The following is a 16,065-nucleotide window of genomic DNA, read 5'->3' on the forward strand; positions in this document are numbered from 1 at the left end:
AACTTAAGCAAGATACAAGTTAGGAATTGGCCTCCGGGTTGTATCTCCGTGAAGGGGGCCGTGGGCCAAGAGCGGTGAGTTCATTTATCTTGCTACCTGGTGGCCTTCTTAAACTCCTAGAAGCAGAGTGGCCAATGTTCTCTTGTCCTACCTGGCTGCCTATTTCATTTCTCACAGATTATTCACTCATTCATTGGACACTCACTGGTCACCTCCTCAATGCCAGAACCCAGCGTGGGAGGGGTGTGTGTGAATCAGACCCAGTTTCTGATTTCTAGGTCAGTGAGGGCTTCAGACACACAAATATCTCAGTCTCAGGGAAGGCTTCACGGAGGAGGTTACCCTTGAATTGGGTCTTGAAGGATGAAGTCCAACAAGAAGCAAAAGAAAGGGGGTGAGAAGACAGGCAGGTGGAATTTTAAGTGTTAAGGGGGCAGGAAGGGCTGGCTGTTTTCAGGGAGCAGTGAGAGGCCTAGCGGCTGGAGCAGAGGGTCTGAGACCGGGTGTGTCAGCGCTGGAGTAAGCCCTTGAGTGCCATGATGAGGTCTTTGGGCTTATCCTAAAAGTGGTGGGCACTCTTGGACTGAGGCCCTGGTGAGGGGCTACATGAACTGTAAGATGCAGCCATGGGCTCTGGGAATGGCAGTACAGTGAGGAGGGAACAGAGGAGCTTCCACTCAGCGAGGATGGGGAACAGGTGCCAATGGTCTTGAAAAGATGATGACAGCAATCATGGTGCCTACTTACTAAGCCTGGTGCCCAGCCATTATCCCCATTGAACAGAGAGGGCCACTGAGGCTCAGAGAGAAGGGGCCTGTGTATTGTTCCTGTGCTAGGAAGGGACAGAGCCACGATTCTAAGCCTAGTGCATGCTTATGGACTCAAAAACCCACAGGGAGAGGCAGGAGGGTCCCCAGGATGTTAGGAAGCCAATTTTATTGGAGGTAAAAGAATCAGACATAGAGGGGTGCCTGGGTGGCTCAGTCAGTTAAGCGTCTGCCTTCAGCTCGGGTCATGATCTCAGGGTCCTGGGATCAAGCCCCATATCAGGCTCTCTGCTTGGAGGGGAGTCTGCCTCTCCCTCTCTCTCTGATCCTCCTCCACTTGTGCTCTATCTCTGTCTGTCTCAAATAAATAAGTAAAATCTTAAAAAAAAAAAAAATCAGACGTAAGCATTACCTATCTGCAGTTGTCAGTGGCTTAAGAGAATTAATCAGATTTGTAATCCATGTTCAAATGCTCCAGAAAAAATTGGTTTTTAGAGTTTTGTTTATTAGCTTTATGAGTTTAATAAATTGAGCATTAAACAAATAAACCAATAAAAACTCAGTGGAGACAGAGATGTGTTCTCATAGCTGGGGACTCTTCACAGGAAGGACATCCCTAAAAAGGGACTTCCTTCTCCAAAATCACAGATGATCCTGGGGGAGGGAGGATGGGTTTGTGACGGGGAGATGTTCAGTTTGGTTTAAGAAAAACCCACTCAGCTACACCTGCTGGGTGTTGGGCTTATGCTGAGCAATCAGAAATTGGGCGTTCAGAGCCTTGAGGGCAGACAGACCTGGGCATGGTACCCCCAGCAAAGGACAGGGGTGATTGGTGGGCAGAGAAATATTCGGATGCACAGAGCAGGGAGAGGGTATATGGTGGTGCTGCCATGTGACCTTGAACCTGCCCTCTGCACTTTGGTGTCCTCATCTGTAAAATGGGAATGGAAACAGTGTCTTCCATTTAGGGTTCTTTGAGGACTTAATGAGGTGATGCAGGTGATGATAATTGAGCTCAGTAACATTAGTGAGACAGACACATAGAGAATTGAGCCAGGAGTGCTTTGTCTAGCTCAGGCCAGACAGAAGCTAGAAGGACCCAGAACCCAGGGTGGTCGTGAGGGGGACGCTTGGTTGGGATCTGTAAACCTGGTGTCACTCCTGCGCCCAAGAGTGACGGAGACCCCAGTGAGGGTGACCTAGAAGGGCAATAAGAGAAGAGAAAGGCAGCTCCGTGGGGTGCCTTCTCCATGCCCGGCACAGTGCCAAGGGCTTTGCATGCAGAAGGCCCTTCCAACAACCCTGTAGGAAGATACCACCAGTCCCACTTCACAGATGAAGAAACAGGCTCCGAGAGGTTAAATGGCTTGACCAAAGTCACACAGGGACAAAGTTATGGACTCAGGATGGAACCCTGGGCTGCCAGTTCCAGCATCCCCTACACACTGCTCTCCTGCAGGTGGCACTGCCTTCCCGGGGCAGGTGGTGGGTGCTCCCGCCAGACCAGGCTGGGGGCGGGTACCCACCTGCCCTACCTCACAGGTGGAATAGGCTGTATTGGTTGGTTCAGCGTTCATTGCACAGACATTTGCCGCTCACCTGCGTGTGTCTGGGACCTTGTGCTCAGCTTCGAAGATAGAGGTGGAAGATAGAGGAAGAAGAGGGAAAAGTGGACGTGGAAACAGGGAAAGTGGATTCCTTCGGGTAAATACCATAATGGAGAGGAGATGTGAGGATGGGGAACTCAGCGAGGAAGACATCTAAGACTGGAGAGGAGAAGGGGGGGCTTCCTGGAGGAAGGGATATCCAAGCGGAATCCTTCAGAATAAGCAGGTGTTTGGCTGTCAAAGGTTGAGGGTGGGAGGAATGGTGTTCTGGACACAAGGGACAGCAGGAGGAAAGGCTTGGCGGTTTACATGGAGATGGGGGGGAGGTTGCTGGCAAGCCTGTATGCCTGTGGTGTGGTCATGAAGCTGCCCTCTGGATCTGGAGCTCTTGGAGGAGCTGGACCATGGGATTGGCCCCGAGAGGTGCCAGGCAGCTGGAGGGGAAGCCACAGGGGGCTTCCCCCCCCACCATCCCTTGACCCCAAGTGTGGGAAGCAGAAACACATCCATCTGGAACCCCCAGCACAATTCTGGGGAGTGGGGACTACTGTCCCCATCTTACAGATGAGGACACAGACTCAGACTCGCCCAAGGTCACAGAGCCAGTGAGTGGCTGAGTCAGGATTGAGATCATGACCTGGGCTCCAAATCCAGTGCCTTGGATGCTGGCAGGGCCTTTTGCATCAGGCTCCAGGGCCCCCGCGGGGCAGGAAGGCTCGGAGCTCCCCAGCCTGAGCAACTTTGTCTCTGGTCAGTATTTGCAGCTTCTGTGCAGCATTCCTGGAGAGGCCCACTCCTGGCCTCAAAAGGCCTGCCCAGCTCACTGACCTCTCCCTCTGTGCTCACTGCTTTACACTGACAACTCGCTGCCTCTTCACATGGAGAAGCAGGCAGTGTTATTGAGCCCATTATACAGATAAGTAAGCTGAGGCTCAGAGAGAGGAAACTACTTGTGCAGTCACTACTAGCCAGGGAGTGGTGGAACCAGGCATTGAACTCAAGCCCATCCAGTCCCAGTGCCACTCCCCGTGGCTGGGCCTGCTTCTCAGTGGCCGGTTCCACAAGCCCTTCTCGATGGGAGGGGTTGAGGGAGGGAGAGGGGCTGGCAGAGAGGAGGGGACCCCGCTGGCGCCCCCAAGCCCCTCCCACACGTGCGCTCGTCGCGCTCACCCCGGCTCCATAGACAAAGGCAGCCCCGTAATTGGGAGTGAGTATTTCATGCATCCCCCCCGATGTTTTATTGGGTGGAGAGATGCTTGGAGACTAAGCGGATGGCACATTCCGTTTATAAAGTGTGCGCAGTTTGTTTTATATCCCGAGTTTTTGCAATCTAGATAATAGATGACGCCCCAAGTGGCTCGCACTGCCTCCGTAATGGCGGCACCGAGCCTTTGGAGAAGTATTAATAATAGATTGTGTTGATGAGTTTGGAGAAAGTAGCAATCGACCCCCTGCTGCCAAGGCATTAGCACGGCTGTTCCGAATGCAGCGTGCATGGTGGCGGGCGCCTGCAAATGCGGGTCACCCCTCCTGCTGCCCCCCTCCCCTACCTAAGAGAGCCTCCTCTCCAGGAGCCGCCCCGAGGTGCGCTGACCCCGGCCTGGGCCCCTGGCTGCTTGTGCATGGGCCACTGAGACCGGGCTGCAGACCTTAGCGTGGCACCTAGATCAGGAGGTAGGAGTGTGGGGAGGGGACAAAGGGGCGGGGGGTGGGGTGGGTGGCGGGTAGAGAAGGCAGAAGCATCCTCCGTGTCAGAGCATCAAGTTCTGGAAACCTGGCTCCTTCCCCAGCCCCTTGGCAGAGCTGGACAGCCAGCCAGATTCCTAGGGGCCTCTGCCAAAGGCTGCCGTGGACAGTTGGGTAGGTTGTACCTCGAACAAAGTTATCCAGCCCAAGGGCCAAATCGGAGCTGAAATCCAGCTCATGTTACCCTTGCAAAGCCATGCACTATTTGGGCAATAGCGGGGTCCAGCCGACAGCCGGCCTGAGCCTCAGCCCACCCCAAGCCTTCACTCACCTGCTTTGCAAACACTCACCAAGGTCTTTTTGGGGATCAGGTAGAGTCAGGCCCTGCCTTGTGGAACCCCTGCAGAATTGGAAGCTGACAGGGGCATGTGCTGTCACTGATGTGATGCTTATGTACCAAGGTACAGGCTCAGTATCATCGAATCCTGACAACAGCCCTTTGGGGGAGGTCCTGTTGACATCCCCATTTCACAGTAGAGGAGACTGAGGCCTGAGGGAAGCTCAGGTGGGCATACAGGAGGCCACTTCCCCCTGACTGGGGCGGCAAAGAAGGCTTCCCAGAGGAGGTGGCATTAGAGTTGGGCACTGCAGGATGAGTAGGAGCCTGCTCGTTAGATAGAGGCGGGTGGCAGGGGTTGCTGGGGATGCCCCCAATTTGAGCGCCCCGGCTGGTGCCAGGGCAGCAGGCAGAGCTCAGATCGGCCCCGTCCACCGCGCCCCACTAGCTCGTCGTGGGCGGTGCTGATGGCGGCCCCGGGAAGGGAGGCAGGCCGAGTGCCTTGCATTTATGGCCATTTCTGTTCCCGAACCGATTAGTAGAGAATTGCAGCTGTAATCTGTGCCTGTGATGGCGGGCCATAAAGAGGGATGGGATGCGCACAGCGCTCCCAAGGTGGCACCCGCAGACGTGGCCCAGGGACGTGGGGAATGAAAAATGGTTTTAATTCCCTCCCAGCAGCAATAATTTGATTCTTCATAAATTTTTCCATCAAAGTGTTGTTGAGGCTGAGTTCCCACAGAGCAGGGCACGTGACTGGGAGGGGGGAGCCAGGAGGAGCGGTCAGTAGGTGAGGGCAGAGGAGGGGCCACGGTGCTCAGACCCGTCTGCACACAGGCTCGCTGGAGGCGGGGAGACCCCCGCCAGGCTTTGTCTCCAGAGATGGAAGATGGACCCGGTTTGTCGTGCAGGGGGCTGGAGCAGGCCCACGCTCCGAGTCGGCCCAGTCACTTACTACCACGTGACCCCGAGCAAGTGACTTCGCCTCTCGGCACCTCAGTTTCCTTATCTCTAAGATGGGGTTAACGTTCATCCCTGTCTCATCGGGTCGTTGCAAGGATTAAATGCACTTCTGCCTGCAGAGTGCTTAGAGCCGCGCCTGGCTCGCTGTCCATGCTCAGTAAGTGTCTGCGCTTGGTAAAGATACTTAAGCCGAAATGAGGGATAAGTAGGGGTTAGCCCAGCCACGGGGCAGAAAAAGAACATGCTGAAGGGCCAGTGGGAAGGTGCTCTGGGGAAACCACAGGCTGTTCCATTGGGCCACAGCCTTCGGGAGCAAAGACAGTAAGGGTGTGAAGAGCCTTGAGGCACCAGGGAGTCATGGAAGAGTCTGGAGCAGGGGAGCAGTGTGAGCAGAGGTGTGTTTTAGACATCTTCCTCTGGCTCTCATCCTGGAGGGTGAACTGAAGGGTTAGAGGGGCCAGGAGCCCAGGAAGGGGACTGGGGCAGGCGCTCAGGCAGGAGAGGAGCAGCCCAGCCTGCGTGGTGGGCTGGACAGGGCTCAGGATTGCTTGGGTGGGTGGGGGGGAGCAGAGAGGAGGTAGAGCAGGTCCTGGAGTGAGGGGAGATGGGACCAGGGGGTCGCCTGCCCTTCTCAGCCCCAGAACCCACCTGGCTTTTGGGGAAGGTTGAGGCTGACCTTGTGTTCTGCCCTCTAGTGGCCACGGTGTCTCTGAGCAGGAAGGGCCCTGAGCTGCTACACCCAGGAGAGGGCACCTCTGGGCAGGATGCCCAGCACCCACTCTTGGGCCACCAGGGCCCTGGGGCACCAGAAGAGTAGGGCCAGGGACCCTCCCACAGTCTGGCTCTGCGCCCAGGGTGGGCCTCTCCTACCTGGGGCGGAAGGTCAGGGTGGCAGGAGGGAGAGGCCCTTGGTGGACCCCCGAGCCGAGCCAATGCGCCCACCGTGTGCACCTGCAGGCTCTTCGCAGCCAAGTGCAGCGGCTGCATGGAGAAGATCGCCCCCACGGAGTTCGTGATGCGGGCGCTGGAATGTGTGTACCACCTGGGCTGCTTCTGCTGCTGCGTGTGTGAGCGGCAGCTACGCAAGGGCGACGAGTTTGTGCTCAAGGAGGGCCAGCTCCTGTGCAAGGGCGACTACGAGAAGGAGAAGGACCTGCTCAGCTCCGTGAGTCCCGACGAGTCCGACTCTGGTGAGCCATGACTGGAGCTGGGGGGCAGCTGGGGGGCGGGGAGGGGGCCCTGCCGGAGAAGCCCAATCCTGGCCCCAGGACCTGACCTATGTCCAGACATCCGACGCCCATGGCCCTGATGTGTTCACACGCAAGTGTGCAGGTGCACATGGACACCGATGTGTGTGCACGCCCCCAGGCACACAAATGCTCGTGCGGACGCTACCACTGAGCACGCACGCTCACGCACCAGTGTACGTGCATGGGACCACAGATGTACACGCACAAGCGCGCACGATGGGTGTGTGGGTACCCATGCCCAGCAGCACACATGCACGGACACAGGAACATCTGTAGACATGTGCTGAGATGCCCACGCATGCACGAACCCACACCCAGGAACACACCCGTGCGCGTACACTTAAACACACATGCCTGTGCACACGTGACCCAGCTCACACATCACACGTGCACTGAGCAGCTATGCACGTGGCCACACACGTTTATCCACATGCTCACATGCACTGCAGTTTAGACACGTGTGCACACACGCGTCCCTCGCCCTCCCTTCGCCTTGCTGTGGCCCCCTCCGGGGCATGGCCCCCCAGCTGTCTCTGCCTGCCCCAGGTCTGCAGGCTGCTGGTGGCCAAGAGGCAAGGCTCTGATGCATTCTTCAGCAGTTTCCCGGCTGGGTGGGGGGGGACCGGAGCCTTCTGTGATGGAGGCAAAGACCCCCTTTTCCAGGATGAAGGCACCTCTCTACTCTGCTCCAGCCCCCAAAAGAACTGTGCCAGCGTAGAGCCCTCCTGGCAGAAGGGCAGGTACAGCTAGGAATGAGTCTTAGAAGGGAAAAGCCAGGGAGAAGGCTGGGACCCTGTCATTCCCAGATAGTGGGGAAGGACTGGAGCAGAGGGCTTGGAGAGGAGATGCGCTGGTCTTCTGAGCCCTTTAGGGTAACCTAGAGCCCGCAGTCACAGGACCTGCCCATCTGGAAGAGCTTTGTCACTGTCGGGGCCCTGGGAGGAAGCAGTGAGCTCCCCATCTGTCTGTCCCTCTGTCTGCCCACAGGCCAGGGCACCGTGGTGGCTGCCTGGACTCATACGACAGGGCAAACACTGGCCAGGTGCCACTGGCCCATTCATAGCAGGGGGCGGGGGTCTTGGAGGGAGGAGACCCACCCCCGGGGCTCTGAGGAAGATGGGCCTGGGGAAAGGAGACCAGTTCAGACTTGGGGGCAGCGGGAGGTGCACGGTGTCTGCCTGGGGCTGGCATCTCCTGAGACCCACAATTCTGGGGCGTGAAAGTGGCCGTGTGGGCATGGTGGGCATGGGTGTGTCTGCGGGGGAGTACACGTGCTTCTGCGTCATGTGTGTGCACTCGCGCGCGTGTGTGTGTTCAGGTGTGTGCTTGCCTGTATGTCCCCACCTGTGAGCATGCACCTGTGTGTGTGTGTGAATATGTGTGTGAGCTGCGTGTGCCCAGTCCCATGCGGGCCCATGTGCAGTGCCCATGTGCATGTGTCAGTGGTTGAGTGCATAACTCTGTGTGTGGCGTGCGTGCCGTCGTCACGTATGATGGGTATGAGGATGTCTTGGGGTATGTCTTTGCCTGACAGTTCTTAGTCCCTGGAAGCTTCCAAGAAAGAAGGCTCCCTGGAGTCTCCTCGCTGGGTCGTGGGACCCACTGGCACTGGGCTGGCACAGTGGGAACCAGTTTTCTCAAAGGCTGACATGCTGCCCTGGGGTCTCCAGAGTGCCGGGGGCTGGTGTTGGCAGGAGGTGATGGGATCCCGCCAGGCAACAATGGCCTCAGGGTACAAGACTGATGGGCTGGGTGTGTCCCCCACAGTGAAGAGCGAGGACGAGGACGGGGACATGAAGCCGGCCAAGGGACAGGGCAGCCAGAGTAAAGGCAGTGGGGACGACGGGAAGGACCCCCGGAGGCCCAAGCGACCCCGGACCATCCTCACTACGCAGCAACGAAGAGCCTTCAAGGCCTCCTTTGAGGTGTCCTCCAAGCCCTGCCGCAAGGTGAGGGGCCGCGGGCCTGGGGCGGGGCTGACACCCCACACCCGCCGCCTTCCCAGACAATGCCCCCCCACTCTTGCTGGGGACGGGGACATCCCTCCACCTCCCGCCCCCCATCCCTCAGTACCCCGAAACCACCGCCTCCCTGGCCTGCTGCCCCCCCCCCGCCCCCGGCCTGATCCGTGTCCCTCCACTGGGCAGGTCCGAGAGACGCTGGCGGCAGAGACAGGCCTCAGCGTGCGTGTGGTCCAGGTCTGGTTTCAGAACCAAAGAGCCAAGGTGAGAGGCCACCTGTCACCCCCGCTGGGCAGGGCTGGGGGGTTGGGTGTGTGCAGGCAGAAGACAGGGTCCTGCTGGAGGGGCCGGGGCCGACCGGGGCAGGGAGGTGGGGACTGGCACGACCTGTGTCCCCTGCAGATGAAGAAGTTGGCGCGGCGGCACCAGCAGCAGCAGGAGCAGCAGAACTCGCAGCGGCTGGGCCAAGGTGAGCTGGGACCAGGGCGGCAGGGCCCAGGCTCAGCCTCTGGAAACAACACCCCCCCACCCCCGAACCCCGGACCCCTTCCACCAGGGCCGTCAGGGCTCTGGGAGCTGCCGCCGTGGAACCTGCCGGGATGGAGAGAGGCGGCGGGGACCACGGGCGGGGCCCGGGAGGAGAGATGGCGGTGTGGGCTGCCCAGAGGGGTGGCAGAATTTTCGCCCCTGGGGCGCCTGGCTGGCTCAGTCAGTGGAGCGTGCAACTCTTGATCTCAGCGTCAGGAGTTCAAGCCCCGCATTTGGCATAGAGCTTACTTAGAAAACAAAAACAAAAGCACCTGCAACCATCTCCCACCCTCAGGGTGTGTTAGGCACGGTTGTCACCACTGGCCATGCTCCGCCTCGGAATGTCCACCTATTCCGGAGGGGAAGGGCACTGTCACAGCCCATTTCACAGCCAAGGAGGCTGAGACTCAGACCAGAGGACTTACTGGGATCCCTCAGCTAGTAAGGGGCAAAGCTGGCCTCGGCCCCACGTGTGGCGCCCCAAGCCTGCGGTTTTAACGTGACCATACATACATCCCACTGCCCACGATAGAATTCGGCAGAAATCTCCAGAGAGTCTCTGCAGGGTGTTGCGGAGTTCAGGGTGGGCTCCTGCTGCGTGGTAAGGAGACAGTTTGAGGGGCGGCAGCCAGGCCCCCGAACACTGGGCTTTGCCAAAATCCTGTTACCACTTCTTGGGCCGGGGTTAGGGGGAGGCTGGCTTCCCAAGTCCCATGGGGACATTGAGCCTTAAAGGGAGGGCACAGGGAGCTTCTCGGGACTGCCCAAGAGGAGTGGGGGCCCCCAGGGCTGCCTGTTCCCAGGTGAGACGGGGGCTCCGGGGCAGGTGGAGGGCACTGATGGGCAGCCCCTTCTACTCAGGGCTCAGGGCCAGGCCCGTGTGCCTGGCTGCACCTGAGCCTTGGAGCCCAGTTCTTTTCTCTGCTCCTGCTGTCCCCTTCTCCTAAGACAGCCTGGCCTCGTGTCTCTGGTCTCCCAGCTGCCTCTGAGAATGTTCCACAGTCCCCCTTGAGCTCATCACAGCCCTTACAGTACTCCACACACCAGCCCCTGCTACCACGTTCACACAACACCCTCTGCTCCTCCCCACTCCATCTCAGCAAATGGCACCCCCCACCACCAGTGCCCACACCAGGAACCTGGGAGTCACCTCTGACCCTTCCTGTCCTCCATTCACTGTATCTGCTCAGTTGCCAAGTAGGGCAGTGGTTGCTGCTCCTGTGTCCTGCATGCCCCTCCCAGGAGTTGTCATTCCCACACCCACCTTCATAGGGACCCCAGCCCCTCCCTCAATTTCCTCAGTGGTCCCTGCCTTCAGCCTCCACCCTGCCAGCCTCTCTCCACAGCCTCTCCCTGGTTAAGACCCTCTGGAGACTTCCTACAGCCTCAGGGAAAACCACACTGAGCTCAGGCCCCCCAGAGGACCATCTTCCTCCCCACCCCTGGCCATCTCTCATCCTCACACTATAGCCCCATGCACGGGGCTCCCTGCTCCCACTGGCTAGTTTCTCCCCTCTCTGCCTTTGCTGTCTGCGGCAGGGCATGCCTGCCCCCTGACATGGTTGAACCCCTGCTGATTCTTTAAGTGACAGGGAGTCAGGGGGTCCCTTCCTCCAGGAAGCCTTCCCTGAGCCTCTTTGGCCTGGGCCCCACCTTGATGCTCCCAGACGCAGGGAGCTCATTGCACCCACATGTTGAATCATTACTGCCCGCTTAGTGTCTGTGTCCCCCAGGCAGTGAACTTCTGGAGGGCAGGGCCACTGGAGGAAGGGAGGAGGTGGGGAGGGGAGGTCTCTGGCTTTCGATAAACTGATTCCTGAGGAGGAGCTGGAGGGTGTGTCTGGGGAGAGGGGCCAGGGGTCAGATACCTGGGTTCAGTGGCCCTGAATCACGGTACGCAACCTGGGGAAGTCCAGAGGCGGTCAGAGTCAGGAGGACTGCAGCGGGCCCCGTGGCCTAGGGCGTCACGTGGGAGATCAGTGGGAACTCCTGAGGTACGTCTGGGAGGGCTCCCTGGGGGCGGGGTGGGCTCCAGGACAGGGTGGACAGGGCCGGTCAGTGAAGGTGTGCTCTGTCCCCAGAGGTCCTGTCGAGTCGCATGGAGGGCATGATGGCCTCCTACACGCCGCTGGCCCCACCGCAACAGCAGATCGTGGCCATGGAGCAGAGTCCCTACGGCAGCAGCGACCCCTTCCAGCAGGGCCTCACGCCGCCCCAAATGCCAGGTGACCACATGAACCCGTATGGTAAGCCGCCCCGCCCCCTGCGCACCCCAGCACCGCCCCCGCCCGCTGCCTGAGCCGGCAGGCCTGGGGCCAGGACGGCCACATCCCGCCCCAGGGCCCAGGCAGGCCCCGCCCACACAGCCCTGCTGCCGCCCGACGAGGCCCCGCCCGCCGCGCTCAGCAGCTCTGGCCCCCGCTGCCGCCGCAGGTCATCCCGTCCCTCCTCACCTCTGGCCACACAGCCCGAAGGGCTGACAGCCCCGCCCCCGGAGCTCCCGCCCGTCCTGGCTCCTGACACCCCCTCTGCCCTCAGGGAACGACTCCATCTTCCACGACATCGACAGCGATACCTCCTTAACCAGCCTCAGTGACTGCTTCCTGGGCTCCTCAGATGTGGGCACCCTGCAGGCCCGTGTGGGGAACCCCATCGACCGGCTCTACTCCATGCAGAGTTCCTACTTCGCCTCCTGAGAGCCAGCCGGCCGCATGGACGCTTGCGCCAGGGTCCTGGGGTGGGCCTGCGGCCGTCGCGGCCACCCCACCGCCCGCACAGACTACACACAGCCATACGGTGCCCTTGTCCTGGGCCAGCCGGGCAGGCAGATGGGCGCAGCCTGGGCAGGGCCGCGTCCTGCCCACAGAGACCGTGTCACCCCAGGGACCCAGAGTCTCGGAAAGCCACTCGCCTCCCAGCCCCACCTCGGCCTCCATCGCCTCCTTCTCCCTACCCATCTCTTTTTTGGGAAGCTTAAATTCTCTCTATTTTTTTAAACGTCCTCTCTGTGTCCAGCCAACCTCCAGGGGCCAGGCCTAGGCCCAGGCAGGCCCCCCTCCACCCCCACCCCCGGCATGCCCCAAGGCGATGATGTTGTATGCCGTGCCTGTTACCTTTGAGGAGCTGGTGCCCACCTTCCCCATCTCCGCCAGCCTGGGTTCACCCGTCCCAGTCCGAACCTGGAACAGAAGTGGGGAAGAGTCCGGCAGGTGTGCCAAGCCCACCTCGGCTCTGCCCTGAGGGGGAGTCCCTGGGGGGGGCAGACTGAGCCTCACTTGCAAACGCACGCACACTCCAAGGCACACCCATGTGGATAAGCACACAGGTACACAGACAAGCTAAAGAGACACAGAGGCGCTCTGTGAGCCAGCCCTGCCACGTCAGGAAGGGGAAAGAGGCCAGAGCGGGCCAGGGACCCCCTCTTCTTACAGCAATAGGGGAGAAGGAAGGGGGGAGGGGAGGGAGGGGAGAGTTTGGGGCTTGAAACACATGGACCCAGATGTATCCTAGCCTCAGCCTAAACGGGCCTGCTTGAGCAGGCAGGGCAGAGACAGAGCCCCCAGAACCAGGTAGGACAGATGGCAGAACCTCCAGGGGGAAAGGGACCTTCCCAAGTCACCCATGTGGCACATCATCTGAAGTTTGGCCCCCTCTGCCTCGCACACCTCCAGCGGCGAGGAGCCCACTACTTCACCGGGCCCCAGGTCAGCTGCCGTTCTCTGCTGATTTTGCCTCTGCCTCTTTGAGCCCCGAGTCTTCACTTCTCAAAGCCAGGCTCTTCCAGTTTCTCTAGCTCTTTCTCTTAAAACTGTACCCTCAGCTGGGCTCCAGCTTTCCCTCCCAAAGGTGGAACAGATATAACCCAATCTCCCCACTGACATCAGCCAGCCACCTCCCCCGCTTTAGGCACCCTGCCTCTGTTAATGTGGCCCAAATGCAGTGAACAGTTGAGGCCACATGACCTGGAAACTCACCCTGCCCTTCTGTAACTGAATCCCCTGACCCTCACACACGTGACGGCTAAGCCACATCTCTCTTCTGTGTGTATGTGGCAGAGGGGACATTTATTGTTTAGATCCAGCGAAGGACCTTGACTTTTTTACTTGCTACATTTCTTCTTATCTGATTCAGTCAGGCCTGTGGAGTTTCTCTGCACCCGCAGCTCTGTGACCACGGCTTGCTGTCCCTGCGATGTCAGGAGACAGCCCTGTGTTTCTCACCCGAGGCACGGGAACCGTTTGGGCCTGTCCCGGTCTGGTGTTGGCCCATGAACCAGTCCTCCTTGGATGACGCATTCCAGTGCACTTCAGCCCCATTCTGTCAGCTGCCCTGCTGGAAGCCAGATAGGCTGCATCAACCCCACCCCGGATCCACTCAGCTCTCACTCTGTCAAAAGAGGAAGTGAGGTCAGGCTGATGGGCCCTGTTCTCAGTGACCCCTCACTGGGCTCTGGTGGCCACTGTATCCTCAGCCAGGTGCTCAGAGCCCTGCCTTTAATTCTGACACCAAGCCCTAGGCCGCCACCCTGAGATCTGCCCGGTCCAGCCCTTGAGTGAACAGGGCAATGGGTGTCTGTCTCTCTCTGCCTTGGGGCCCCTCCGCCTGGCTCTCTCTGGGATCCTCACAGTTCGCCAGCCTGCTGCGTGTGTTTGCTCCTCCTTCCAGTGGGGAGACCTCGGCTGCTCCAGAGCGTCCTGTGCTCTTCACCAGAGCCGTCAGCAGGGCGATGCAGCTCAGCAGCACCCCCCCTCCAACCCCGGACAGAGCAGCCAGCCTGGCCCTTCCTCCTTGTGCCACACAAACTCCCACAGGGATCTTGGCTGCTGCTTCGGTTTTCGGCAACCTCAGCCCTCCTGGGCTCGGTCCCAGCTCTTGTCCTGGGCCACCAGTGGTCCCTTAGGCAGCCATGCTGGTTTTTGAGAGATGCTCCCCTTCCTCTTCTTGGCTCACATGGTCCAAATCATGCTGGGGCCACTTGGGGCGGGCCCAGGGGCAGACCCCCCAACCTCCAGGAGCCCTGGTCCTTCTCCCCCAGACTCTTTCAGTTGGAAGGAAGCTCAGAAGTAGGCATCTGGTCCACTCCCTTTATCCCAGCCTGGAAAGCCCAGGCTGGGACAGGGGAGGGAACAGGGATGCCATGCCAGCCCCTCATCCTCTTGGTTTGGTGAATGGCCTCTAGGTCAGGAGGGGGTGGGGGGGCATGATTTGTCTTAGGAAACTCTTGCCAGCCCCTGGGGGGCACCTCTTCCCACTTGGGGGCCTCACAACCTCCCAAGTCCAGCCCAGGCTCTGTCCCCATTGGGCCCTGCTCCTTGCCAGCGGCTGGTTCAGAGACACCTGCACTCATGTCCCACGGATGGTCAAAGCCAGAGAAACTTCAGAGAGCTCCGTGGGCCAGAGACACCCCATCAGCCGTGGTTAGGTGATTGCTGTATGCTGTGGCTCACTGCCCTCAGTTCCCTCAGGCTCCCCCAGACCCTGGTGTCCACCCTGCCCAGCCCTGGACTGGGTGTGGAGACAAGATGAACAAGATGTGGGGCCCACCCTTGAGGGGCTTTCTTCTAGAAGGAGAGGCATTCACACTCCGACCCAGCTCTGTCCAAATGTTAGCGGGGACGCATTTCTCAGATGAGGAACCCGAGGCTCAGAGAAAGGAGGCAAGAAGCACGCAGAGGCAAGCAGGCTCGCTGGGGTCTGGGGTGAGCTGAGATAAGCGGGCTCTTCCCACTTCATGTGGGAAGAAGTGCAGCCTTGACTTGGGCGTGCAGTGAGTAGCCAGGAGCACCCCACCCGGACCATCAGATCATCATCCGTGGTGGCTGGGATGGGAAGCCCAGGGAAGAGGGAGGTAAAGGTCTTGTCCAGAGGAAGAGGCAGAAAGTGTGAGGTGGGCAGAGGGAGTGTTAGAGAAAAACCGACTTCCGTTTCCCTGCTGGGGAAGGTGAGGCTCAGAGAGAGGAAGGAATCTGCCTCAGGTAACACAGCAAATGAGGCAGAAGAGGGACAAGAAGGTGGGGTCCTGCCCCCAGCCAGAGCCTCATCTGCCTGCTCCATGGAGCCTCCTGGGGGGCCACACAGACAAAGGGACCCTATGGTTCCAAAGGTCCGACCGTAGGGCAGGCAGAGCCTGTAGGGGAAGGGGTCCTACAAGGTGGGCTGTGCATGTTGGGAGGCTTCCCAGGAGGGGGAGGAGAGGAGTCCACTGCCTCTGGGCGAACAGGGCCCAAGCAAGGTCAGGCCCCCCCGTCGCAGGGCTGCGGGGGGCCTCTTCTCCTCCAGGGGGCTCAGCTGCCCCCTAGCACCTAGGCTGCCTCACCTACCCCTGTGGAGCCAGCGCCCAGGGAGCCTGGGCGGGGGAGGGCCGAGCCGGCTGACCCCTGCTTGGCCTGAGCTCGGGGCACCACCTGGGGTGAGGACCTCACCTCCGATCTGGGAGAACCTGCAGCTCTGGGGCTCACTCCACCCTGCTGGGGAGAGGGTCCACACTCACACGCACGCACACAAGACACACACTCACACCCGGACGCACACGGAGGCTCACATACCTACCCACATTCCTGGGCACATGAGGCCTGAGGGTTGGGGGAGCAGGAAAGACCCTCCAACATTTGGCCCTTGGAAGATGCAGTTTGCAATGAGCCTGTCTGCTGGTGCCCCCACCCCACCGAGGGCCCCACGGGAGCCCAGCCCAGCTGGGCGTGGGGACCGGCCATCGGCCATTCCTCTGTTTTCCTTGTACAGACTCTCACTGCCCACCCGCCATCCCCAGACACATTTTATTTAATAACTTGTCATTGTTAAATTATTTATTAGCGTTTACCACATCACCACCCCCACCCTGCCCTCCACGCTCACCTTCTGCCTCTTCCCACAAAAGCAGAAAATGGAAACACCAACAAAAGATGAGACATCAGTATATTTGTAAATAAACCAACCTGTACACTCCTGTGCCGCCTGTCCTTGGGG

At 59.6% G+C, this 16,065-nt stretch overlaps 1 protein-coding gene across 3 annotated transcripts in view; it reads left to right on the plus strand.

Annotated features, from left to right (window-relative positions):
* The window catches only part of LMX1B (LIM homeobox transcription factor 1 beta), a 78,167-nt gene extending 66,187 nt beyond the window's left edge, over window positions 1–11,980 (plus strand). The window contains exons 3-8 of one of the 3 annotated variants that reach the window (XM_081802643.1): window positions 6,318–6,550; window positions 8,378–8,559; window positions 8,758–8,835; window positions 8,974–9,056; window positions 11,164–11,324; window positions 11,638–11,980. In XM_081802643.1, coding sequence (XP_081658769.1) covers window positions 6,318–6,550; window positions 8,378–8,559; window positions 8,758–8,835; window positions 8,974–9,056; window positions 11,164–11,324; window positions 11,638–11,795 — 895 coding nt within the window. In that variant the 3' untranslated portion in view covers window positions 11,796–11,980. Of the gene's footprint in view, window positions 1–6,317; window positions 6,551–8,377; window positions 8,560–8,757; window positions 8,836–8,973; window positions 9,057–11,163; window positions 11,346–11,637 lie in introns of all 3 variants that reach the window. The other 2 variants (XM_081802644.1, XM_081802645.1) reach the window with 2 other exon arrangements.
* The last annotated feature ends 4,085 nt before the right edge of the window (window positions 11,981–16,065 follow it).

Source organism: Leptonychotes weddellii, chromosome 14 (genome assembly GCF_054177405.1).
Source record: "Leptonychotes weddellii isolate Sample4059 chromosome 14, ASM5417740v2, whole genome shotgun sequence".
Taxonomy (NCBI): domain Eukaryota; kingdom Metazoa; phylum Chordata; class Mammalia; order Carnivora; family Phocidae; genus Leptonychotes; species Leptonychotes weddellii.